At 70.5% G+C, this 24,083-nt stretch overlaps 1 protein-coding gene across 4 annotated transcripts; it reads left to right on the top strand.

Annotated features, from left to right (window-relative positions):
* Positions 1–189: 189 nt before the first annotated feature.
* On the top strand, positions 190–22,846 carry GRINA (glutamate ionotropic receptor NMDA type subunit associated protein 1). 4 transcript variants are annotated; one of them, XM_075918643.1, is made up of 7 exons: positions 190–346; positions 16,541–16,912; positions 20,114–20,226; positions 20,307–20,507; positions 20,916–21,044; positions 21,437–21,580; positions 22,043–22,846. In XM_075918643.1, the coding sequence occupies exons 2-7, from the start codon at positions 16,570–16,572 to the stop codon at positions 22,190–22,192; spliced, it is 1,080 nt and encodes a 359-aa protein (XP_075774758.1). In that variant the 5' UTR covers positions 190–346; positions 16,541–16,569; the 3' UTR covers positions 22,193–22,846. The 4 variants fall into 4 exon arrangements, with proteins under 4 accessions (XP_075774758.1, XP_075774759.1, XP_075774757.1 ...); XM_075918644.1 differs by lacking the exon at positions 190–346 and adding an exon at positions 5,816–6,493; XM_075918642.1 differs by lacking the exon at positions 190–346 and adding an exon at positions 5,816–6,517.
* Positions 22,847–24,083: the final 1,237 nt, after the last annotated feature.

The raw sequence follows: 24,083 nt of genomic DNA, 5'->3' as shown, positions 1-24,083 counted from the left end.
GCTGTGGGGCAGGGAGCGGTGCGGGGGCCCGGCAGGGGGCGCTGTGGGGCGGGGAGCGGTGCGGGGGCCCGGCAGGGGGCGCTGTGGAGCGGGGCGGGGGCCCGGCAGGGGGCGCTGTGGGGCAGGGAGCGCTGTGGGGGCCCGGCAGGGGGCGCTGTGGGGCGGGGAGCGGGGCGGGGTTCTACCCGGAGCTGATGCTGCCGCTGGGAGGCGCTGCAGGCGGTCCCGGCGACCCAGAGGGGCGTGGCCAGACGAGCAGGCCCCGCCCCCAAAGCCGTTATCTCCGCCCCCGCCTTGGCTCCGCCCACCTCAGCCGCAGCATCCGGGAGTTGCCCCGGCCGGCTCGGTGAGTGGCTGCGGCGGCGGCGGCGGCAGATGGGGGGTGTCGGGCGGATGGGGGTGTCGGGCGGCAGCGGGGGTGCCGTGCGGGGGGTGCCGGGGGGTGCCTGCTGGCACCGGGGCGCGTGGCTGCTGGGGCCCCGCGGGGTGTCGGGTGTTGCCCGCCCCCGGAACCCGCGTGTGCACCGCTGCCCCCTGCAGCCCCCCCCGCCTCCAGCGCCCCCGCTCCCTGCGTGTGAAGGGGGCAGGGCCCAGGCTGGGCCCCGTGTGCGGGGGGGCCTGTCCCTGCTCCCAGGGGTGGCGGCTGCTCCCCTTCGCCCCCCTGCAGCCACCCCCAGTGTGTGCCCGGAGGAGGTGGCAGGAGCGCAGGGGGCCTGGGGGCTGTCTCGGGGGTGCCGGTGCCCCTCTGCAGCTGGTGAGGGCCCGTGCTGCTTGCCCTGCCGTTCGGGGGCAGGGCCGGCTAGGGGTCCGGGCGGAGCCACAAGCGCCGGGTGACCCCTCTTGGTCCCCGCCAGGCCCGGGGCAGGCTCGCAGCCCCCCCCCCCCCGAGGAGCAGCTGCGGCTGACTCCCGTCCTGACTGGCAGCGAATGCTGCCCTGGGCAGTGCCCGTGGGCCGCGTGGGGAGGCGTCCGGCTCTGCACCTGCTGCTGGCACCGGGAGAGGCTGCAGTGTGGTCCCGGGGCTGCCGCCTGCTTCCCCCCTGCACAGGCGGGGGTCTGGCAGCGGGTCACCACAGCGGTTCTGCGGGCGCCCGGCCACGCGCTGGGAGCTCCTCTGTGGCTGGCCCTGGCCTGCAGCCCCTGGCTCTGCCGATGCCCCTCGGTCCATCGCCCCGAAGCAGGAGGCAGCGCCGGCGAGCCAGGCTTTGGGGCTGCTGGGCTTGCAAGCCGGGGGCCCGCAGTAGCTCAGCTGGGTGCCGGGGAGAGCCCAGGCATCCAGAGCCCTTCCCTTCTGGAGCTGAGCCCCCGGCCTGGCTGGCCCGGGTGTGCTTGGCCCCCGCGCCAGGTCAGCTGCTGTTCCCGCAGGGCGGGTCCCCAGCCAGCAGCTCTGGCCCATGGCACTAGCCGACTGCCTGGCACAGCCAGCCCTGCCCTCTTGCAGCTGCACCAAAGGGGTCCCAGGCAGGTCAAGGGGACTCGGCTCCTCCCACGCAGGCAGGGAATTCCTTGAGCCTCGCCGTGCACCAGCCTGGCATCGTGGAGCTGGGCTGCCCCCGGCTCAGTCCTGCAGCCCCGGAACGGGCGCGCGAAGTGCTGGGGAGTCGCTAGCTGGGGCTGCTGGGTGAACAGTGTGAGCGGCGTCAGCAGGAAGGGACAGAGAGACAAGGGATGAGGGGCTTGGGCCAGCTGCCACGTGAGGAGAGGAGTAAAATGGGACTTTCCCTTGGAGGAGGCTAAGGGGGATATGATGGAAGCCTATGAACTCATGACTCGCGTGCAGAAAGGAAACAAGGAAGTGTTGTTTACTCCTTCCCGGAGCACAAGAACTAGGGGTCATGAAACAATCAGCAGACAGCGTATTTATAATCAACCATGGGACGTTTTTCTTCACACAACCTGTGGAACTCCTTGCCAGAGGATGTGGTGAAGACAGGATGGCTGTTAGCCAGGCTGGGCAGGGAGAGGGTCCCTACCTCTGTTTGTCACAGGCTGGGAATGGGTGGCAGCCTGGGGGGAAGAGGGGGTCTGGCTGCATAGGGTGGTGGGTGGCAGGCTGCGGGGGAGGGGGTCTCAGCGGGCTGCGTGGGGTGGTGGGTCCAGCAGGATGCAGGGAATGGGGGGCAGGCTGCTTGGGGTGGTGGGCTGGCAGGCTGCGGGGGAGGGGGCTGGCTGCATGGGGTGGTTGGTGGCAGGCTGCGGGGGAGGGGGCTGGCTGCATGGGGTGGTTGGTGGCAGGCTGCGGGGGAGGGGGGGCTGGCTGCATGGGGTGGTGGGTGGCAGGCTGCGGGGGAGGGGGGCTGGCTGCATGGGGTGGTGGGTGGCAGGCTGCGGGGGAGGGGGCTGGCTGCATGGGGTGGTGGGTGGCAGGCTGCGGGGGAGGGGGGGCTGGCTGCATGGGGTGGTGGGTGGCAGGCTGCGGGGGAGGGGGCTGGCTGCATGGGGTGGTGGGTGGCAGGCTGCGGGGGAGGGGGCTGGCTGCATGGGGTGGTTGGTGGCAGGCTGCGGGGGAGGGGGCGGCTGCGGGGGGGCAGGCAGCGGGGGGTGGCAGGCAGCGGGGGGTGGCAGGCTGCGGGGGAGGGGGCGGCTGCGGGGGGGGCAGGCAGCGGGGGGTGGCAGGCTGCGGGGGAGGGGGCGGCTGTGGGGGGTGGCAGGCTGCGGGGGGGGGGGCGGCAGAGGCCCGCTTGGTGTCCGGCCCAGCCGTGCCTGCCCTGGGGCTCTGCCAGCCGGCTGTGCCGTGCCGTGGGCCGATGGTTTCTCGCCTTGCTGCAGTCCGGTGCTGGGATGGCCACGGTGCTGCGTGGGCCCAGGCTGTGCCCCAGAAGGCGGGGGGGGGGCCTCTTCCTTCAGCAGCAAGGGGCGGGCAGCCCCCGACACGGGCCCTTCGCCAGCCCCCGACACGGGCCCTTGGCCGGCCCCCGACACGGGCCCTTGGCCGGCCCCCGACACGGGCCCTTGGCCGGCCCCCGACACGGGCCCTTGGCCGGCCCCCGGCACGGGCCCTTGGCCGGCCCCCGGCACGGGCCCTTGGCCGGCCCCCGGCACGGGCCCTTGGCCGGCCCCCGGCACGGGCCCTTGGCCGGCCCCCGGCACGGGCCCTTGGCCGGCCCCCGGCACGGGCCCTTGGCCGGCCCCCGGCACGGGCCCTTGGCCGGCCCCCGGCACGGGCCCTTGGCCGGCCCCCGGCACGGGCCCTTGGCCGGCCCCCGGCACGGGCCCTTGGCCGGCCCCCGGCACGGGCCCTTGGCCGGCCCCCGGCACGGGCCCTTGGCCGGCCCCCGGCACGGGCCCTTGGCCGGCCCCCGGCACGGGCCCTTGGCCGGCCCCCGGCACGGGCCCTTGGCCGGCCCCCGGCACGGGCCCTTGGCCGGCCCCCGGCACGGGCCCTTGGCCGGCCCCCGGCACGGGCCCTTGGCCGGCCCCCGGCACGGGCCCTTGGCCGGCCCCCGGCACGGGCCCTTGGCCGGCCCCCGGCACGGGCCCTTGGCCGGCCCCCGGCACGGGCCCTTGGCCGGCCCCCGGCACGGGCCCTTGGCCGGCCCCCGGCACGGGCCCTTGGCCGGCCCCCGGCACGGGCCCTTGGCCGGCCCCCGGCACGGGCCCTTGGCCGGCCCCCGGCACGGGCCCTTGGCCGGCCCCCGGCACGGGCCCTTGGCCGGCCCCCGGCACGGGCCCTTGGCCGGCCCCCGGCACGGGCCCTTGGCCGGCCCCCGGCACGGGCCCTTCGCCGGCCCCGGCAGGCGCCGTGGAGGAGCCCCAGCTGCTGTGGGTGCTGACGCTGGCCCGGGGCGAGGACCCAGGAGTCTCCGCGGGTGTGGGCGTGCGGTGCAGCTGGCGGGGGGGAGCAGTGCCCGGTGGGGTGCCCGGCCAGGCCTGCAGCGCCTGGCTGGGGGGCAGGATTAGGTGCAGCCGCTATGAATAGGCCGTGTTGGGGGATTACAGAGAGTTAGAGCAAAGCTGCTTATTGGTGCTTCCCGCCAGGCCTGGCTGGGTAACGACCTGCGGGGGGGGGGGGGGGGGGCATGCCGCCTCCCCTCCCCCGCCCGCGGTGCTGACCCCTCCTGCCATATAATGGGATTAAACCACCTCTGGCTAACTGCCCCCCCTTTTCTGTAGGGTCAGACTGCAGCCGCCTGGCTGGTGGGGGAGGGGCCCGCTGCTGGCGCGGTCGTTCCGGCCGTCGGAGCCGGGCTCCCTTGGCGGGGGAGGGGCCCGCTGCTGGCGCGGGTTGCTCGGGCCGTGGGAGCCGGGCTCCCTTGGCGGGGGAGGGGCCTGCTGCTGGCGCGGTTGCTCGGGCCGTCGGAGCCGGGCTCCCTTGGCGGGGGAGGGGCCTGCTGCTGGCGCGGTCGCTCGGGCCGTCGGAGCCGGGCTCCCTTGGCGGGGGAGGGGCCCGCTGCTGGCGCGGTTGCTCGGGCCGTCGGAGCCGGGCTCCCTTGGCGGGGGAGGGGCCTGCTGCTGGCGCGGTCGCTCGGGCCGTCGGAGCCGGGCTCCCTTGGCGGGGGAGGGGCCCGCTGCTGGCACGGTCGCTCGGGCCGTCGGAGCCGGGCTCCCTTGGCGGGGGAGGGGCCCGCTGCTGGCGCGGTCGTTCGGGCCGTCGGAGCCGGGCTCCCTTGGCGGGGGAGGGGCCCGCTGCTGGCGCGGTTGCTCGGGCCGTCGGAGCCGGGCTCCCTTGGCGGGGGAGGGGCCCGCTGCTGGCGCGGTTGCTCGGGCCGTCGGAGCCGGGCTCCCTTGGCGGGGGAGGGGCCCACTGCTGGCGCGGTCGTTCGGGCCGTGGGAGCCGGGCTCCCTTGGCGGGGGAGGGGCCCGCTGCTGGCGCGGTTGCTCGGGCCGTCGGAGCCGGGCTCCCTTGGCGGGGGAGGGGCCCGCTGCTGGCGCGGTTGCTCGGGCCGTCGGAGCCGGGCTCCCTTGGCGGGGGAGGGGCCCGCTGCTGGCGCGGTTGCTCGGGCCGTGGGAGCCGGGCTCCCTTGGCGGGGGAGGGGCCCGCTGCTGGCGCGGTCGTTCGGGCCGTCGGAGCCGGGCTCCCTTGGCGGGGGAGGGGCCCGCTGCTGGCGCGGTCGTTCGGGCCGTCGGAGCCGGGCTCCCTTGGCGGGGGAGGGGCCCGCTGCTGGCGCGGTTGCTCGGGCCGTCGGAGCCGGGCTCCCTTGGCGGGGGAGGGGCCCGCTGCTGGCGCGGTTGCTCGGGCCGTCGGAGCCGGGCTCCCTTGGCGGGGGAGGGGCCCGCTGCTGGCGCGGGTTGCTCGGGCCGTCGGAGCCGGGCTCCCTTGGCGGGGGAGGGGCCCGCTGCTGGCGCGGTTGCTCGGGCCGTCGGAGCCGGGCTCCCTTGGCGGGGGAGGGGCCCGCTGCTGGCGCGGTTGCTCGGGCCGTGGGAGCCGGGCTCCCTTGGCGGGGGAGGGGCCCGCTGCTGGCGCGGTTGCTCGGGCCGTCGGAGCCGGGCTCCCTTGGCGGGGGAGGGGCCCGCTGCTGGCGCGGTCGTTCGGGCCGTCGGAGCCGGGCTCCCTTGGCGGGGGAGGGGCCTGCTGCTGGCGCGGTTGCTCGGGCCGTGGGAGCCGGGCTCCCTTGGCGGGGGAGGGGCCCGCTGCTGGCGCGGTCGCTCGGGCCGTGGGAGCCGGGCTCCCTTGGCGGGGGAGGGGCCCGCTGCTGGCGCGGGTGTTTGCGGCGGGCGGCACACAGGTGCCCTGCCTGGCTCTCTCTCTGGCCTGGGGCGGGGCCAGACGCTGGAGCCGTGGCCGTGGGAGCAGTGGAAGTTTCTTGCTGTGCCTCCGGCCTGGCTCGTGTGCAGCTCCCCAGCTCCGGCTCCCTGGGGGCACTGGCCTCTCCTGCCCGGCCCAGCCCCGCGGGTGGGGGAGGGAGGCGAGGCCGGGCCGAGGGGCAGGCTGCGGGTCGCCCCTCCCGCTGAGGCCCATGGGTGACGTCACCGTGGGCTGGCCTAGCCCGGGGAGGGGATTGGAGCGCGGCGGCTGCGGGGGGGGGCTGCGGGGGAGGCTCTGCGCTGACAGCTGGCGCTGCTCGGTGCGGGGGCCTTGCAGCCGGGACAAGGGCTTCCCGGCCGGGGAGGCTGCTGCCCTGGGCTCGCCTGTGACTCAGCAGGCTGACGGCTGAGCCCCTGCGCCGCCCCCCCCACTCGCTGGCTGCGCGGAGCCCCCCCCCCCCGCGCCGTGGCTGGGGGCAGACCGGCCTGAAGGAGACCCCCCCCCGCGCCGTGGCTGGGGGCAGACCGGCCTGAAGGAGCCCCCCCCCCCCCGCGCCGTGGCTGGGGGCAGACCGGCCTGAAGGAGACCCCCCCCGCGCCGTGGCTGGGGGCAGACCGGCCTGAAGGAGCCCCCCCCGTGCCGTGGCTGGGGGCAGACCGGCCTGAAGGAGCCCCCCCCCGCGCCGTGGCTGGGGGCAGACCGGCCTGAAGGAGCCCCCCCCCGCGCCGTGGCTGGGGGCAGACCGGCGTCTTCGGGGCGGCGACTCGGCTTGCCGTGCCACTGGCAGGCCCTGACATCGGAGCTGCGGTGTGTGTGCCGCCGCTCTGGGACGTATGTATCCGGGACCCCCCCCCCGTGGGGGAGGGCATCTGCATTGGACTGAGCCCCCCTCCTGCAGGGCGAGTGGGGGACATGGGGGGGGGAGTGTCTTAGCCAGGGAGGCCTTGTTTCTGTCCTGGGTTGTGTTGGGACCTGTACCTCCCCCCCCCAGCTGGTACTTGCATGGTTCCCCCCCCCCCCAGTCTCTGCGTTCTCATGGGCTGGGTTCCTGGTGCCAGCTCCCTGTGCTGGGGCAGAGGGAGGGGGCAGTTGCTGCCCCAGGGCCCATCGTGTCGAGCTGCCTCCGGGTTGTCTGGGAGCCGGTCCCCTGGCTGGTCTGGGCTCCCAGGTCTGGCAGCAAAATGCTCGGGGGGGGGGGGGGTGCTGAGAGCTCTTTGGACGGGCTGCCCAGCTCCGCCCGCGGGTGCCCCCCGTGAGCAGCTGGTGCGCTGGGATTGCTGCTGCCAAGGGCCGTGGGCCGGTTTGGGCCGGTAGGCGGGCGCAGCGCCCCAGGGCTTGTTTTTCAGGAGGCCGGGGGCACCTGCGAGTCCTGCCCAGCGCGGCGCCGGGCCCTTGATGGCCCTCGGCTCCAGGAGGGATGCAGGGGCAGGAGTGCGAGGCCACTGGGTGCCCCACTGCCGTGCTACATGCCCCGCCCAGCCAGGGGGTTCCGCCCCTCCCCACCCCTTATCCTCCGCTGGCCTTGTGACTTGCTGGGAGTCCTGTGACCGGCAGCCCGGCCGTTTATGTAACCGCATTAGACCCACCCTGGGGCGTCTGCCCTGGCGCCGGACTCCTGCCGCACGTTGGACTAGGCCCCCCACCTGCCGGACAGCTGGTGGGGCCCGCCGGGGCCTGAGCGGGTTAAGTGCCCCCCACGAGGTGTCAGCCTGTTCTTGGCGGCTCTCGAGGGTCCCCCTGGCCGGGGCTCTCCCGGCGGCTCTCGAGGGTCCCCCTGGCCGGGGCTCTCGAGGGTCCCCCTGGCCGGGGCTCTCGAGGGTCCCCCTGGCCGGGGCTCTCGAGGGTCCCCCTGGCCGGGGCTCTCCCGGCGGCTCTCGAGGGTCCCCCTGGCCGGGGCTCTCCCAGCAGCGCCGAGGGTCCGCCTGGCCGGCGGGCAGTGCTGGGCCTGTGTGGGACGTGCCTCGGGCGGTCTGTGCTGTGTCCCCCTGCGTGGGGGCAGCGTGCCTGGCGTTACCTGGGACCCTGTGCAGTTGTGGTGCTGCTGGGACTGGCGGAAGGGCCCCGCTGTGGCGCCCGGGCCCCTTAGCTGGGTGTTGCTCCGAGCCCAGCCTGGCACAGAGTGTGTGGGGATGCCCAGGCTGGGACAGGGAGGACTTCAGGTGCCCAGGCCCCGTCTCTGCCATGGCATGGCCCTGGTCTGGAGGTGGCACCTGCCAGGAGCGGACGAGGGGTCTGGCTTTTCCTTGGGGTAGCTCCACGGCCTCCCCCCTCTGGCCTGCAGCCTCCTGAGCTCCGGCTGAGCCGGACCTCGGGGGAGATCTGTCCCCTCGGCAGGGCCCACCGCGCCGGGCCGCACTGTCACGAGTCGGTTCCTCTACCTGGCGCAGGGCTCAGGCCAGCCTGTGGGGAGCCCGGCGCATCCCTCGGTCTGGTAGGCCCAGCGCCAGCCCAGCCATCGTGCCCCCTGCTCAAGCACTGGCTGGCTTTCCCTCTGTCCTCCATGACAGACGCAGGCGAGAGCCCTGGCCCCTTTGCGCAGCCAGCTCTGGGTCTCCTGGGGGGGCGTGCAGCGGGTAACAGTTCCACTGCGCCTGCTCCCGGGAGGCTGCGCTCTGCGCTGGAGCCGCCAAGCAACGACGCGGTTACCTTACGAGACGCCTTGTGCCCCAAGGAGAGGCAGAGAGGCCCACGTCCCCCTGGGGCAGAGGTTGCTAGGCTGGGCCACGCTTTGCCACTCTTCCCGGGTGCTGCTTGGCTGTGGGATCCACGGGCTGGACAGCTGGGCCCCTGCAGAGCGTACTGTGGGTAGCAAGGCAGCAAGTGGGGCACCAGCCGGTCTGGAATGTTACCCCGCGTTCCCACTTGGTGGCAGCATGTGGGGGGGCTGCCCCTCCCCTGTGGTAAGTAGGCTCGGAGTTGGCGCCTCGTGTGTGTGGTTCTGGGGGTTGTGGGGGCGCTGGCCAGGGCTGGCTGGGTGTCGCCGAGTTGCTGGGCGGGGCCGTGGGAGCTGTGCCGAGAGGTTCGGGGCGCTGGCCAGGGCCGTGGGAGCCGTGCCGAGGAGTTCGGGGCACTGGGCGGGGCCGTGGGAGCCGTGCCAAGGGGTTCGGGGCGCTGGGCGGGGCCGTGGGAGCTGTGCCGAGGGGTTCGGGGCGCTGGGCGGGGCCGTGGGAGCTGTGCTGAGGGGTTCGGGGTGCTGGGCGGGGCCGTGGGAGCCGTGCCGAGGGGTTCGGGGCGCTGGGCGGGGCTGTGGGAGCCGTGCCGAGGGGTTCGGGGCACTGGGTGGGGCCGTGGGAGCTGTGCTAAGGAGTTCGGGGCGCTGGGCGGGGCCGTGGAAATGTTCCATAGAATCGCTATGGATAGTAATTCCATGCTCCAATAATAAGAAATTAGCAGTAGGATATATTACCGACCACCTGACCAGGACAGCGATACTGACATTGAAATGCTGAGGGAGATTAGAGAGGCTACCAAAATAGAGAACTCTATAATAATGGGGGATTTTAATTACCCCCATATTGACTGGATCCATGTCACCTCAGGAAGAGAAGCGGAGATAAAATTTCTCAATGGCTTAAATGACTGCTTCTTGGAGCAGCTGGTGCAGGAACCCACAAGGGGAGAGGCAATTCTCGATTTAGTCCTGAGTGGAGCGCAGGATCAGGTCCAGGATATAACCGTTACAGGACCGCTTGGGAATAGTGACCATAATATAATAACATTCAACATTCCAGTGGTGGGAAGAACACCTCAGCAGTCCAGCACCCTGGCATTTAATTTCAAAAAGGGGAATTACACAAAAATGAGGAGGTTTGTTAAACAGAAATTAAAAGGCACAGTGACTAGAGCCAAATCCCTGAAAGCTGCATGGAAACTTTTTAAAGACACCATAATAGAGGCCCAACTTAAATGTATACCCCAAATTAAAAAACATAGCAAGAGACCTAAAAAAGAGTCACCGTGGCTTAACCGCCATGTAAAAGAAGCAGTGAGGGACAAAAAGGCATCTTTTAAGAAGTGGAAGTCCAATCCTAGTGAGATAAATAGAAAGGAACATAAACACTGTCAAATCAAGTGTAAACATGTAATAAGAAAAGCAAAAAAAGATTTTGAGGAACAGCTAGCCAAAAACTGAAAAAGAAATAACAAAATGTTTTTTAAATACATCAGAAGCAGGAAGCCTGCTAAAAAACCTGTGGGTCCCCTAGATGATCGAGCTATAAAAAGAGCAATCAAGGACGATAAAGCCATTGCGGAGAAACTAAATGATTTCTTTGCTTCAGTCTTCATGGCTGAGGATGTTGGGGAGATTCCCGAATCTGCACCGTCCTTTGTAGGTGATGAATCTGAGGAACTGTCCCGGATTGAAGTGTCATTAGAGGAGGTTTTGGAACAAATAGAAAAACTTATGTGACGTAGTGGGGGTAACTTGCTAGGGCTGTGGTGACCTCTGCTGTCTGTAGCAAGACCCAGCAGGGAAAGGTCATGCAAAGGTGGCTCCAAACTGGTAGGACCAGCCACCCCCCATGGGGAGAAACAAAGGGAGGTGGATGCTGCCCTGGCTGGGGGCGGGGCTGGAGGAGAGGTAGTTAGTTCCTGTCTGGAAAGCAGGGGAGAAGGAGCTGGGGAGGGGGGCTGGGACTCCCCCATCTCAAGGGGGCACTGAGGCCTCTTAGCCCCAGTTCCTGTAACCAGATTACATCTATGCTGTGCTATATCCTGGAGAAGCAATAAACTACCTCCATTCTACTGGCTGGTAGAGTCTGTTCGTGCCATTTCGGGGTGCAGAAGATGGGGGACCCTAACGCGTCGTCACAACTTAATGTTAACAAATCTCCGGGACCGGATGGCGTTCATCCAAGGGTTCTAAAAGAACTTAAATGGGAAATTGCTGAGCTGTTATCTGTGGTTTGTAGCCTATCCTTTAAATCGGCTTCCGTACCTAATGACTGGAAGGTAGCCAATGTGACACCAATATTTAAAAAGGGCTGTAGAGGCGATCCTGGCAATTACAGACCGGTAAGTCTAACTTCAGTACCGGGCAAATTAGTCGAAACAATAGTAAAGAATAAAATTGTGAAGCATGTAGAAGAACATAATTTGTTGGACAAAAGTCAACATGGTTTCTGTAAAGGGAAATCCTGTCTTACTAATCTATTAGAGTTCTTTGAAGGGGTTAACAAACATGCGGACGAGGGGGATCCAGTAGATATAGTATACTTGGATTTTCAGAAAGCCTTTGACAAGGTCCCTCACCAAAGGCTCTTGTGTAAATTCCATGGCCATGGGATAAGAGGAAAGGTCCTTTCTTGGATTGAGAACCGGTTAAAAGACAGGAAACAAAGGGTAGGAATAAATGGTAAATTTTCAGATTGGAGAGGGGTAACTAGTGGTGGCCCCCAAGGGTCAGTCCTGGGACCAATCCTGTTCAACTTATTCATAAATGATCTGGAGAAAGGGGTAAGCAGTGAGGTAGTAAAGTTTGCAGATGATACCAAACTGTTTAGGACAGTCAAGACAGAAGCAGACTGTGAGGGACTCCAAGAAGATCTCACCAAACTGAGTGATTGGGCAGCAAAATGGCAAATGAAATTTAATGTGGATAAGTGTAAAGTAATGCACATTGGGGAAAAATAACCCCAACTATATGTACAGTATGATGGGGGCTAATCTGGCTACGACAAATCAGGAAAGATCTTGGAGTTATCGTGGCCAGTTCTCTGAAAACTTCCACACAGAGTGCAGCGGCGGTCAAAAAGGCAAATAGGATGCTAGGAATTATTAGGAAAGGGATAGAAAATAAGACCCAGAACATCTTACTGCCCCTGTATAAAACTATGGTACGTCCATATCTTGAATACTGTGTACAGATGTGGTCTCCTCACCTCAAAAGATATTTTGGCCTTGGAAAGGGTTCAGAAAAGGGCTACTAAAATGATTAGGGGTTTGGAACGGGTCCCATATGAGGAGAGGTTAAAGCGACTGGGACTTTTCAGTTTAGAAAAGAGGAGACTGAGGGGAGATATGATAGAGGTCTATAAAATCATGAGTGGTGTGGAGAGGGCCGATAAAGAAAAGTTATTTATTAGTTCCCTAAATAGAAGAACTAGAGGACACCAAATGAAATTAATGGGGAGCAGGTTTAAAACTAATAAAAGAAAGTTCTTCATCACACAGCGTGTAGTCAACCTGTGGAACTCCTTGCCAGAGGAGGCTGTGAAGGCTAGGACTATAACAGAGTTTAAAGAGAAGCTGGATAATTTCATGGAGGTTAGGTCCATAAAAGGCTGTTAGCCAGGGGATAAAATGGTGTCCTTGGCCTCTGTCTGTCAGAGGCTGGAGAGGGATGGCAGGAGACAAATCGCTTGATCATTGTCTTCGGTCCACCCTCTCTGGGGCACCTGGTGCTGGCCACTGTGGGCAGACAGGATACTGGGCTAGATGGACCTTTGGTCTGACCCAGGACGGCCGTTCTTATGTTATGTGGGGCCATGCTGAGGGGTTCAGGGCTGGGGGTGCTGGGCGGGGCTGTGGGAGCCGCGCCAAGGGGTTCGGGGTGCTGGGCGGGCCTGTGGGGGCCGCGCCGAGGGGTCCAGGGCCGGGGGTGCTGGGCGGGGCTGTGGGGGCCGCGCTGAGGAGTTCAGGGCCAGGGGTGCTGGGCGGGGCTGTGGGGGCCGCGCTGAGGGGTCCAGGGCCGGGGGTGCTGGGTGGGGCTGTGGGGGCCGCGCTGAGGGGTCCAGGGCCGGGGGTGCTGGGCGGGGCTGTGGGGGCCGCACCGAGGGGTCCAGGGCCGGGGGTGCTGGGCGGGGCTGTGGGGGCCGTGCTGAGGAGTTCAGGGCCGGGGGTGCTGGGCGGGGCTGTGGGGGCCGTGCTGAGGAGTTCAGGGCCGGGGGTGCTGGGCGGGGCTGTGGGGGCCGTGCTGAGGAGTTCAGGGCCGGGGGTGCTGGGCGGGGCTGTGGGGTCCGCGCTGAGGGGTCCAGGGCCGGGGGTGCTGGGCGGGGCTGTGGGGGCCGCGCTGAGGGGTCCAGGGCCGGGGGTGCTGGGCGGGGCTGTGGGGGCCGCGCTGAGGGGTCCAGGGCCGGGGATGCTGGGCGGGGCTGTGGGGGCCGCGCGAAGGGGTCCAGGGCCGGGGGTGCTGGGCGGGGCTGTGGGGGCCGCGCCGAGGAGTTCAGGGCCGGGGGTGCTGGGCGGGGCTGTGGGAGCAGCGCCGAGGGGTCCAGGGCCGGGGGTGCTGGGCGGGGCTGTGGGGGCCGCGCTGAGGGGTCCAGGGCCGGGGGTGCTGGGCGGGGCTGTGGGGGCCGCGCTGAGGGGTCCAGGGCCGGGGGTGCTGGGCGGGGCTGTGGGAGCAGCGCCGAGGTGTCCAGGGCCGGGGGTGCTGGGCGGGGCTGTGGGAGCAGCGCTGAGGGGTCCAGGGCCGGGGGTGCTGGGCGGGGCTGTGGGGGCCGCGCCGAGGGGTCCAGGGCCGGGGGTGCTGGGTGGGGCTGTGGGGGCTGCGCCGAGGGGTCCAGGGCCGGGGGTGCTGGGCGGGGCTGTGGGGGTCGCGCTGAGGAGTTCAGGGCCGGGGGTGCTGGGCGGGGCTGTGGGGGCCGCGCTGAGGGCTCCAGGGCCGGGGGGTGCTGGGCGGGGCTGTGGGAGCAGCGCTGAGGGGTCCAGGGCCGGGGGTGCTGGGTGGGGCCGGGGGAGCCATGCCGAGAGGTTCGGGGTGCTGGGTGGGGCTTTGGGGGCCACACTGAGGGGTCCAGGGCCGGGGGTGCTGGGCGGGGCCGGGGGAGCAGCCGTTTTTGCACGCTCTGAGCTGGTGAAACCGGGGCAGGGGACAGCGTTGGGCCTGGCGGCGCCGGAGCCAGCCCCCAGGCCACGTGAGCGAGGGCAGCTGATGCTGGGAATTGGATGGGATTTCCCAGCAGCCAGATGGCAGCAGGAGATTGAGAAGGGCGTTGCCCTGCCGGCGCCCCGTGGCCAGCCTCGTGCTCCCGTGGGCGCCCAAAGGAGCGCTGGTCGCAGGTCAGCCCCTAGCCAGGGGTTGCTGGCGCCCTGTACGGCTGGCGCTGCCGGGGTGTGATCCCTGCTGGAAAGAAAATGGGCTCGTGTCCCTCTGCATGCGTGTGGCTGGTGGGGGGGCCATAGTCAGCGAGGCTCCGTGTGGCTGGCCCGGGGGGGGGGGGGGGTGTCGTCAGCGAGGCTCCGTGTGGTTAGCGGTCGGCGAGGCGCCGTGTCCGTGTGGCTGGGGGGGGGGGCGCCGTGGTCGGCGAGGCGCTGTGGCCGGGGGGGGGGGTGGGGCCGTGGTCGGCGAGGCGCCGTGTCCGTGTGGCTGGGGGGTGGGGCCGTGGTCGGCGAGGCGCCGTGGCCGGGGGGGGTGGGGCCGTGGTTGGCGAGGCTCCGTGTCCATGTGGCCGGGGGGGTGGGGCCGTGGTCGGCGAGGTGCCGTGGCCGGGGGGGTGGGGCCGTGGTCGGCGAGGTGCCGTGGCCGAGGGGGGGGCCGTGGTCGGCGAGGTGCCGTGGCCGGGGGGGTGGGGCCGTGGTCGGCGAGGTGCCGTGGCCGGGGGGGGGGGCCGTGGTCGGCGAGGCGCCGTGGCCGGGGGGGGGGCCGTGGTCGGCGAGGCGCCATGTCCATGTGGCCGGGGGGGGGGGGGCCGTGGTCGGCGAGGTGCCGTGGCCGGGGGGGGGGCCGTGGTCGGCGAGGCGCCGTGTCCGTGTGGCCGGGGGGGGGTGGGGCCGTGGTCGGCGAGGCGCCGTGGCCGGGGGGGGGGGCCGTGGTCGGCGAGGCGCCGTGTCCGTGTGGCCGGGGGGGGGGTGGGGCCGTGGTCGGCGAGGCGCCGTGTCCGTGTGGCCGGGGGGGGTGGGGCCGTGGTCGGCGAGGTGCCGTGGCCGGGGGGGGGGGGCCGTGGTCGGCGAGGCGCCGTGGCCGGGGGGGGGCCATGGTCGGCGAGGCGCCGTGGGCGCCGGGCCGTGCTGGGAGCCAGGCCCCCGGGTCCCTCGCCAGCGCTCGGCTGCTCCCGCTCGGTGCCAGACGTGGGGGGGGCCCGGCCGGCCGGGGCTGGACAGCTGGCACTAGGCCCTGGTTACCGTGGCGACGGAGCGGCAGGAACTGGGTCAGCCTGCTCCCGCACCAGGCTCTGCTGCCGGCCGGGCCCTCGAGGGTGCCCCCCCCCCCCGTGATCTGGGGGCATCCAGTGGAATAGTGGGGGGGGCAAGGAATGGGAGGGTTGGGGGCTGGGCAGGCAGTGGGAGGTGGGAATCTGGAGGTCTGGGGGGAGTTGGGGTGATTGTGGGGGGGCTGGGTTGTCGGGAGGGGGGATGGGAGGGATTTGGGGGCTGGGCAGGCAGTGGGAGGGGAGCTGGGAGGGAGCTGGGGGGACTGGGCAGGCAGTGGGAGGGGGGCTGGGAGGGAGCTGGGGGGGCTGGGCAGGCAGTGGGAGGGGGCTGGGGGGGGGCTGGGGGGGCTGGGCAGGCAGTGGGAGGGGAGCTGGGAGGGAGCTGGGGGGGCTGGGCAGGCAGTGGGAGGGGGGCTGGGAGGGAGCTGGGGGGGCTGGGCAGGCAGTGGGAGGGGGGCTGGGAGGGAGCTGGGGGGGCTGGGCAGGCAGTGGGAGGGGAGCTGGGAGGGAAGCTGGGGGGGTTGGGCAGGCAGTGGGAGGGGGGCTGGGAGGGAGCTGGGGGGGCTGGGCAGGCAGTGGGAGGGGGGAAGCTGGGGGGGTTGGGGGGGCTGGGCAGGCAGTGGGAGGGGGGCTGGGAGGGAGCTGGGGGGGCTGGGCAGGCAGTGGGAGGGGGGAAGCTGGGGGGGTTGGGGGGGCTGGGCAGGCAGTGGGAGGGGGGCTGGGGGGGAGCTGGGGGGGCTGGGCAGGCAGTGGGAGGGGGGAAGCTGGGGGGGTTGGGGGGGCTGGGCAGGCAGTGGGAGGGGAGCTGGGAGGGGAGCTGGGGGGGCTGGGCAGGCAGTGGGAGGGGGGCTGGGGGGGTTGGGGGGGCTGGGCAGGCAGTGGGAGGGGGGCTGGGAGGGAGCTGGGGGGGCTGGGCAGGCAGTGGGAGGGGGGCTGGGGGGGAGCTGGGGGGGCTGGGCAGGCAGTGGGAGGGGGGAAGCTGGGGGGGTTGGGGGGGCTGGGCAGGCAGTGGGAGGGGAGCTGGGAGGGGAGCTGGGGGGGCTGGGCAGGCAGTGGGAGGGGGGAAGCTGGGGGGGTTGGGGGGGCTGGGCAGGCAGTGGGAGGGGGGCTGGGAGGGAGCTGGGGGGGCTGGGCAGGCAGTGGGAGGGGGGAAGCTGGGGGGAGCTGGGGGGGCTGGGCAGGCAGTGGGAGGGGGGAAGCTGGGGGGGTTGGGGGGGCTGGGCAGGCAGTGGGGGGCATGCCAATGTTGAGGGACCGTCGAGGGGCAGACCCTGTGGTGCTCTCGCCTTGCCCGGCTCTGCCCCTGCCACCAGCTGGACGTGCAGAGGGGAGGCTGCCGCAGCGACCCACGTGCCCCGGGAGCCGGGCGCTGCCACCTCTGCTCAGCGTCAGGCCCTGTGGGCTCTGCTGCCCTGCCTGGGTCCACTTGGCACGCGCGTTTCTCCTCCTGTGGGGCGCAGAGCTCTCGCCCGGGGGACCCGAACCCCCATCTCCTGGGAGCCTGAGCTGCAGCCCCCCAGTGCAGCTTGCACCACAGCCGTGTCTCCGTGCCACACGTGGATGTCACGGGCCACGGGGCCCCGTGCGGGAAAAGCAGCCAGACCCTTGGTTGCACAATAGCAGAGCAGCTGAGTGGGACTCGTCTTTGTGGGGTGTCTGCTCCAGGGCTGTGGCTGGGCCCCTCCGCTCCGGAAAGGCGGGTGGGGCCCGGGCAATGGGGGAACCTCGGCACGGCTCTAACTCTCCTGTTTTCTCTCCTCAGCCCTGAGGCATCAGTGAGTGCCCGGGAACATGTCCCACGAGAAGAGCTTCCTGGTGTCAGGGGATGGCTTCCCCGCTCAGAACCCTGGCTTCCCTGGCCAGCAGCCCCCCGCCCCGCCGGCCTACGGGCAGCCCCCCTACCCGGCTGCACCCTATCCACAGCCCCAGTTCCAGCCTGGCCCCTACCCGCCAGCGCCTGGCCCGTACCCGCCGGGGCCCTACAGCCAGCCTGGCCCGTACCCGCCGGGGCCCTACAGCCAGCCTGGCCCGTACCCGCCGGGGCCCTACAGCCAGCCTGGCCCGTACCCGCAGGGGCCCTACCCGCCGGGGCCGTATGCCCAGCCACAGCCCGTAGTCTCGGAGGACCAAGACTGTAAGTGACACTGCTGCTCCGGGGGGGCGGGGGTTGGGGAGCCGCGCCCTCCCCGGCTCGGGCTGAGGGAGACCCATTGTACACTGCCCGCCCGAGAGCCTGCTGCAGCTAGTGGGGCCACACCAAGCCCCCAGCCCTCCTGGGTGTGACGGCGCGTGGGGACCCCTCCCCAGCCCTGCACCCCCGGAGCAGCGAGAACAGGCTCCGCCCGCCGGTAGAACGGGGGTTACTGCCTGCCCAGGTACAGCCCAGCACAGACGGGACGTGGCTACAGAGGCAGGGCCAGGAGCCTCGGCCCCCTCGGGGTGGGTCCATCGCCCCCTCCGCACTCGGCTTAGTCTGTTCCCTTCATGCTTCCCAGCCAAAAACTGCCCAGGCCCCGCCCCCCAGCCAGGCAGCCGTCTCCCCCCCCCCCCCCCGTCTCTCCCCGGGAAGAGCCTTGTTCCCTGCCCAGGCTGGTCTAGGGGTCTGGCCCAATCCACACGTGGGGGAGTCCGTGGGAATCACAGCCCAGCGCAGGGGACCCGGGTCACAGAGCAGACCCCCCTCCCCCCCGTGTCTGGGCCATTCCACACGTGGGGGGAGTCCGTGGGAATCGCAGCCCAGCGCAGGGGACCCGGGTCACAGAGCAGACCCCCCTCCCCCCGTGTCTGGGCCATTCCACACGTGGGGGAGTCCGTGGGAATCGCAGCCCAGCGCAGGGGGACCCGGGTCACAGAGCAGACCCCCCTCCCCCCGTGTCTGGGCCATTCCACACGTGGGGGAGTCCGTGGGAATCACAGCCCAGCGCAGGGGGACCCGGGTCACAGAGCAGACCCCCCCCCCCCCCCCCGTGTCTGGGCCATTCCACACGTGGGGGAGTCCGTGGGAATCACAGCCCAGCGCAGGGGACCCGGGTCACAGAGCAGACCCCCCCCCCCCCCCGTGTCTGGGCCATTCCACACGTGGGGGAGTCCGTGGGAATCGCAGCCCAGCGCAGGGGGACCCGGGTCACAGAGCAGACCCCCCCCCCCCCCCGTGTCTGGGCCATTCCACACGTGGGGGAGTCCGTGGGAATCGCAGCCCAGCGCAGGGGGACCCGGGTCACAGAGCAGACCCCCCCCCCCCCCCCGTGTCTGGGCCATTCCACACGTGGGGGAGTCCGTGGGAATCACAGCCCAGCGCAGGGGGACCCGGGTCACAGAGCAGATCCCCCCCCCCCGTGTCTGGGCCATTCCACACGTGGGGGAGTCCGTGGGAATCGCAGCCCAGCACAGGGGACCCGGGTCACAGAGCAGACCCCCCCCCTCCCCGTGTCTGGGCCATTCCACACGTGGGGGAGTCCGTGGGAATCGCAGCCCAGCGCAGGGAGACCCGGGTCACAGAGCAGACCCCCCTCCCCCCGTGTCTGGGCCATTCCACACGTGGGGGAGTCCGTGGGAATCGCAGCCCAGCGCAGGGGGACCCGGGTCACAGAGCAGATCCCCCCCCCCCCCCCCGTGTCTGGGCCATTCCACACGTGGGGGAGTCCGTGGGAATCGCAGCCCAGCGCAGGGGGACCCGGGTCACAGAGCAGACCCCCCCCCCCCGTGTCTGGGCCATTCCACACGTGGGGGAGTCCGTGGGAATCACAGCCCAGCGCAGGGGGACCCGGGTCACAGAGCAGACCCCCCTCCCCCCGTGTCTGGGCCATTCCACACGTGGGGGAGTCCGTGGGAATCGCAGCCCAGCGCAGGGGGACCCGGGTCACAGAGCAGATCCCCCCCCCCCCCCCCCGTGTCTGGGCCATTCCACACGTGGGGGAGTCCGTGGGAATCGCAGCCCAGCGCAGGGGGACCCGGGTCACAGAGCAGACCCCCCCCCCCCGTGTCTGGGCCATTCCACACGTGGGGGAGTCCGTGGGAATCGCAGCCCAGCGCAGGGGACCCGGGTCACAGAGCAGACCCCCCCCCCCCCCCCCCGGTGTCTGGGCCATTCCACACGTGGGGGAGTCCGTGGGAATCGCAGCCCAGCCCAGGGGGACCCGGGTCACAGAGCAGACCCCCCCCCCCCCGTGTCTGGGCCATTCCACACGTGGGGGAGTCCGTGGGAATCACAGCCCAGCGCAGGGGGACCCGGGTCACAGAGCAGACCCCCCCCCCCCCGTGTCTGGGCCATTCCACACGTGGGGGAGTCCGTGGGAATCACAGCCCAGCGCAGGGGACACGGGTCACAGAGCAGACCCCCCCGCCCCGGTGTCTGGGCCAATCCACACGTGGGGGAGTCCGTGGGAATCGCAGCCCAGCGCAGGGGGACCCGGGTCACAGAGCAGACCCCCCCCCCCCCCCCCCGTGTCTGGGCCATTCCACACGTGGGGGAGTCCGTGGGAATCGCAGCCCAGCGCAGGGGACCCGGGTCACAGAGCAGACCCCCCCCCCCCCCCCCGGTGTCTGGGCCATTCCACACGTGGGGGAGTCCGTGGGAATCGCAGCCCAGCCCAGGGGGACCCGGGTCACAGAGCAGACCCCCCCCCCCCCGTGTCTGGGCCATTCCACACGTGGGGGAGTCCGTGGGAATCACAGCCCAGCGCAGGGGGACCCGGGTCACAGAGCAGACCCCCCCCCCCCGTGTCTGGGCCATTCCACACGTGGGGGAGTCCGTGGGAATCGCAGCCCAGCCCAGGGGGACACGGGTCACAGAGCAGACCCCCCCCCCCGTGTCTGGGCCATTCCACACGTGGGGGAGTCCGTGGGAATCACAGCCCAGCGCAGGGGACACGGGTCACAGAGCAGACCCCCCCGCCCCGGTGTCTGGGCCAATCCACACGTGGGGGAGTCCGTGGGAATCGCAGCCCAGCGCAGGGGGACCCGGGTCACAGAGCAGACCCCCCCCCCCCCCCCCGTGTCTGGGCCATTCCACACGTGGGGGAGTCCGTGGGAATCGCAGCCCAGGGGGACCCGGGTCACAGAGCAGACCCCCCCCACTACGGCACACTGGGGCTCAGGCTCTGCCCTCTTCCCCTCGGGCCTGCTCTGGCCGGGGACCGTGCCGGCTGTGGGAGGCTGTGGGAGGCTGCAGGCTCAGCCGTGCTCCTAGCTGGCTCTGCCCCGTGCCCCCTCCCCTGCCGTGCGGCCGAGCGTGGCAGTCGGGGCGCCCCGTGCTGGGGTGGGAAGGCCTGCAGAGCCCCGCAGCTCGCTCCCCTGGCCCCGAGCCGCTCCGGACTCTCCCTCTCCCTCTCCCCAGCCCCACTGCACAGGAACTACCACGAGGAGGGGCCGCCCGCCTACTACGACAACCCGGACTTCCCCCCCACCAACTGGGATGACAAGAGCGTGCGCCAGGCCTTCATCCGCAAGGTGAGGGCGGGCGCTGCAGCCAGGCAGGGCCCGGGGCCCAGCCTCTGCCGGGGGCTGCCTGACCTGCGCTGTGCCCCCAGGTGTTCCTGGTGCTGACCCTGCAGCTGAGCGTGACCTTCGCCTTCGTGGCCATCTTCACCTTTGTGAGGGGCGTGAAGGGCTTTGTGAAGCGCAACGTGTGGACGTATTACGTCTCCTACGCCGTCTTCTTCATCTCGCTCATCGTGCTGAGCTGCTGCGGGGACTTCCGCCGCAAGCACCCCTGGAACCTGGTCGCCCTGGTGAGCCCGGCTCCCCGCCGAGCTGGGACCCCCACCCTGCCAGCGCCCCTCAGGGAGCCCAGGCTGGCTCTGGGCTGGAGGCCATAGGGGGCGCGCTCCTGCTTGGCACTGCCACATGCAGCCCCGTGGCCATGGCCCCCGGTGGGGTTGGGGCAGGAGCTGGGGACCCTTCTCGCTGCCCAGCCTGCAAGGCCGCTGGCGAGCGTCCTGCTGGAGCCATTCCCGCCCGGGCAGGCCCCTGTTCTCCATAGCCGGGCGCTCGGAGCCGTCTGGCCGTGGGGCTCCCTGGGCACTGAGGCTGCCGAGGCTGGACGGCTGCACCCATGCACTGGCCTGCCCGCGCTGGAGCGAAGCCAGGCAGCCTGGGTGTCCCTCGGCCAGCCCCTGACAGGCGTCCCCTCTCTCCAGTCCATCCTGACCCTCAGCCTGTCCTACATGGTGGGGATGATCGCCAGCTTCTACGAGACGCAAGCCGTCATCATGGCCGTGGGCATCACAGCCGTGGTCTGCTTCACCGTCGTCCTCTTCTCCCTGCAGGTGAGGAGCGGGGCTGGCTCCCGGGGGGGCTGGGTCCCTGGGATCCTGTCTCTGGAAGCCTGGGGCCACTTGGGCAGGGCTGGCGGCCTCCCTCTGGGCTGTGTTTGGGGGCTGCCCCCGCTGGAGAAGAGCCAGCCCTCCCTGCCGGCCTGCCCCCGCCAGTCGCCGCCCCGGCGAGCCTGCCTGTCAGCCATGCGGAGCTGCATTAGTGTCCCTTGGTGCCGCGGGGGCGTGGGCGTCTCCAGGGATCCTGCCGGGTGGGGATGGCAGCGTTCCTGCCAGCTGCCTGTGGCATTCGCCCTTGGCCGGGCAGTGAGAGCTGGGCTAAAGGCAGGGACCCAGCTCTCCAGGGGTCTCTGACGTCCCCGGTCTCTGACGCCCCCTCCCTGCAGACGAAGTACGACTTCACCTCGTGCCGGGGCGTGCTGGTCGTCTGCCTCATGGTGCTGATCATCTTCTCCATCCTGTGCATCTTCATCCGGAACCGCATCATGGACCTCGTCTACGCCTCGCTGGGCGCCCTGCTCTTCACCTGCGTGAGTTCCCCCGGGGGGCCAGGCCCTCGACCGGGGCAGCGCTACCTCCCCACAGCTGAGAATCATCCTCCACCTGAGCATCCCGTGCTCTGCTGCTGGGCCGGCGGTGACCACGGCACCTGGCGCCCTGGTGGGCCCGTCACCCCAGGGCAGCCACAGGGCCTGGCAGGAGCGTCAGTCCCTCTTGGCGGCTGGGCGCTGGCTCCTGCTCCGGGCCCAGTCACCACCCCGGCTCCCCTGCCCCAGTTTGGAGATCAGCCCTCGCTCGCCCTGCCTGGGCCGGCACTAGACGGGGAGGGGCCGGGCAGCGTCAGCCGAGGTCCTGGACAAGGCTCCCCCCCCCCCCCCCCCGCAGCACAGGCTGGCACTGCCCTTCAGGCCCCGTTTGGGGGGCTGCAGGAGGCACAGCCCAGCGTGGGCCAGGCGGGTGCCGCTCCCTGTGACCCGGCTCCTCTCCTGCAGTTCCTGGCGGTGGACACGCAGATGATCCTGGGCAACAAGCAGCTGGCGCTGAGCCCGGAGGAGTACGTCTTCGCCGCCCTCAACCTCTACACGGACATCATCAACATCTTCCTCTACATCCTGGCCATCATCGGCCGGGCCAAGGACTAGCCCCCCCCCTCCCCGCCGGGCCTCCTGGGCCCCTCCGCCCGCCCGCCCGCCGGGCGTCGCGGTACCAGCTCTTCAGGAGGGACCGGGGGGGGCTGCACGCACTGCATGTGGGGAGGGGGGCTGCACTGGGGAAGGGGGCTGCACGCACTGCATGTGGGGAGGGGGGCTGCATCAGGGGAGGGGGGCTGCACCGGGGCAGGAGCTGCCGTGTGGCTTCTGTCTCGTGCAGGCTGTTCCTGCGGCCTGGCGTGTCCAGGGCTGTCTCGCTGGCCGGCCCGCCCCATGGAGAATGGATTCCCGACCCCTTCCCCAGCTTGGGGCAAGGCAGCCCCGGGCAGGCAGGCTGAGCCTTGGCCCCGCAGCCGCAGCCCGTGCAACCTGGGGCCCCGTGGGGTGCACAGGGGCTGGGCGGCCCTTGGGCAGGTGGCGGGGGCCTGTGCCCAGTGCTCGCCCCCTCCCCCCCGCCTGCCCTCAGGTGCAGCCCAGCACTCCCAGCTGCTCCCCTGGCCCGGCCCAGCTCCCCTCCCACCAGCACAGGGTGTGGGCTACCCTCCAGGCAGCTCCCCTTCGCTCTTTTCACCGGGCGGCCCTCTTGGGCCGTGTGTGACTGGTTGCTGCTGTAATAAAGCTCTGTCTAGATGTGAGACCCCTCGGCCTGTGGCCTCTCCTTCCCTGCCCCCCTGCACTGGGCCCTGCAGAGATCTGCCCCCCTCCCCCCCGAGGTTCATCCGGCCCCACTGCTGGCTCCGTCCTCCCCTGTGGCTGGAGCTGCATCACTGCCCTGAGCCCCAGTGGGGCTACGAATACACCTCTGGCCCACCAGCACCCCCTTCGCTTGCCCTGGGCGGGCCGGGGTCAGGCTACGTGGGGCTCTGGTGGGGGTGAGGGGAGGGCAGGCCTGTGGCCCGGGGCAGGGGGCCAGGCACTGACAGGAGCAGGACGATCGCAGGCTTCCGCCTGCCGGGGCTGGTCGCAGGCACTGGGAGCTGGAGCTCAGAGCCGGGCAGCGTGTGGGGCTTCCTGGCTCGGCCCTGGGCCCCCAGGCCAGGAGTGGAGCCAGGGCCGCCTTTGCCACGGTGCCACCCACTCCCCCAGCGGCCGGCTCAGGGCCACCCGGCTCCCTTTCCAAGCAGCCAGACACCTGGCCCCCTTCCCCAGGCGTGGCGGGATGGGTCCTGGCTCCGGGGCATGCATGGGGCTGTGGCCGTGGCCGAGGGGGTGGCTCAGCGGTGGCCTGGCTCAGACAAAGGAGCACCAGGCGGGTGCCAGCCCCTCGCAGGCCCACGGTGCGGGAAAGGAGCCGGCGAGTCCAGAGCCCTGCCCTCACGGCAGCACCCGGCACCGTCCGGTTCAGGGCCTCCCGCCTTTCACACCCAAGATGGGCCCCGCCCCTTCCTGGAGGCCCCGCCCTCTCTATTCCCCTTGTGAGGTCGTGGGGCGCTGGCTCTGCTGGGCGGTCGCTGGGGTGACCCCTACTGGCCGGAGTCTGTAGCACGGCCCACCCTTAGACAATGGCCCGGCCGGGGGCGGGGGGTCCGGTGGGTGGAGAAGGGGCAGGCTGGGCGGGGCATCGGGAAGAGAGGAGACTGAGCCGAGTGCTGGGCTTCAGGGGCTCTCAGGCCGCCGGCCCCTCACTCCGATGCCCGTGGAACCCGGGCCGGGCTGTGCCAAGCTCCAGTTGGAAATATTGGGAGCAGCACAAAGGGCCGGTGGCCCTGCCAGGGGAGCGATGCCCCCGCGGAGCCGCTTCCGTTCTGCGCTAACCCCCTTTGTGCAAGATCCTTCCCCTCCCGGAGCGGCTGGGTGGTAGCTCGTCCCTGCCGCCAGCTCCAGGCAGGTAGCAGGGGCCTGCCGGGACCAGCCAGGCCTGTGTGGAAAGGCAACGCCTTGG

This window comes from Pelodiscus sinensis, unplaced genomic scaffold (assembly GCF_049634645.1).
Source record: "Pelodiscus sinensis isolate JC-2024 unplaced genomic scaffold, ASM4963464v1 ctg165, whole genome shotgun sequence".
NCBI lineage: Eukaryota > Metazoa > Chordata > Testudines > Trionychidae > Pelodiscus > Pelodiscus sinensis.
This window is presented reverse-complemented; position numbering and strand designations above follow the sequence as displayed.

Excerpts from the sequence above, each read along its gene's own strand:
- GRINA (XM_075918643.1), top strand. The coding sequence starts at position 16,570 with ATGTCCCACGAGAAGAGCTTCCTGGTGTCAGGGGATGGCTTCCCCGCT. Across the intron at positions 16,913-20,113 it reads AGTCTCGGAGGACCAAGACT|CCCCACTGCACAGGAACTAC; the intron begins GTAAGTGACACT and ends CCCTCTCCCCAG. Across the intron at positions 21,581-22,042 it reads GCGCCCTGCTCTTCACCTGC|TTCCTGGCGGTGGACACGCA; the intron begins GTGAGTTCCCCC and ends CCTCTCCTGCAG.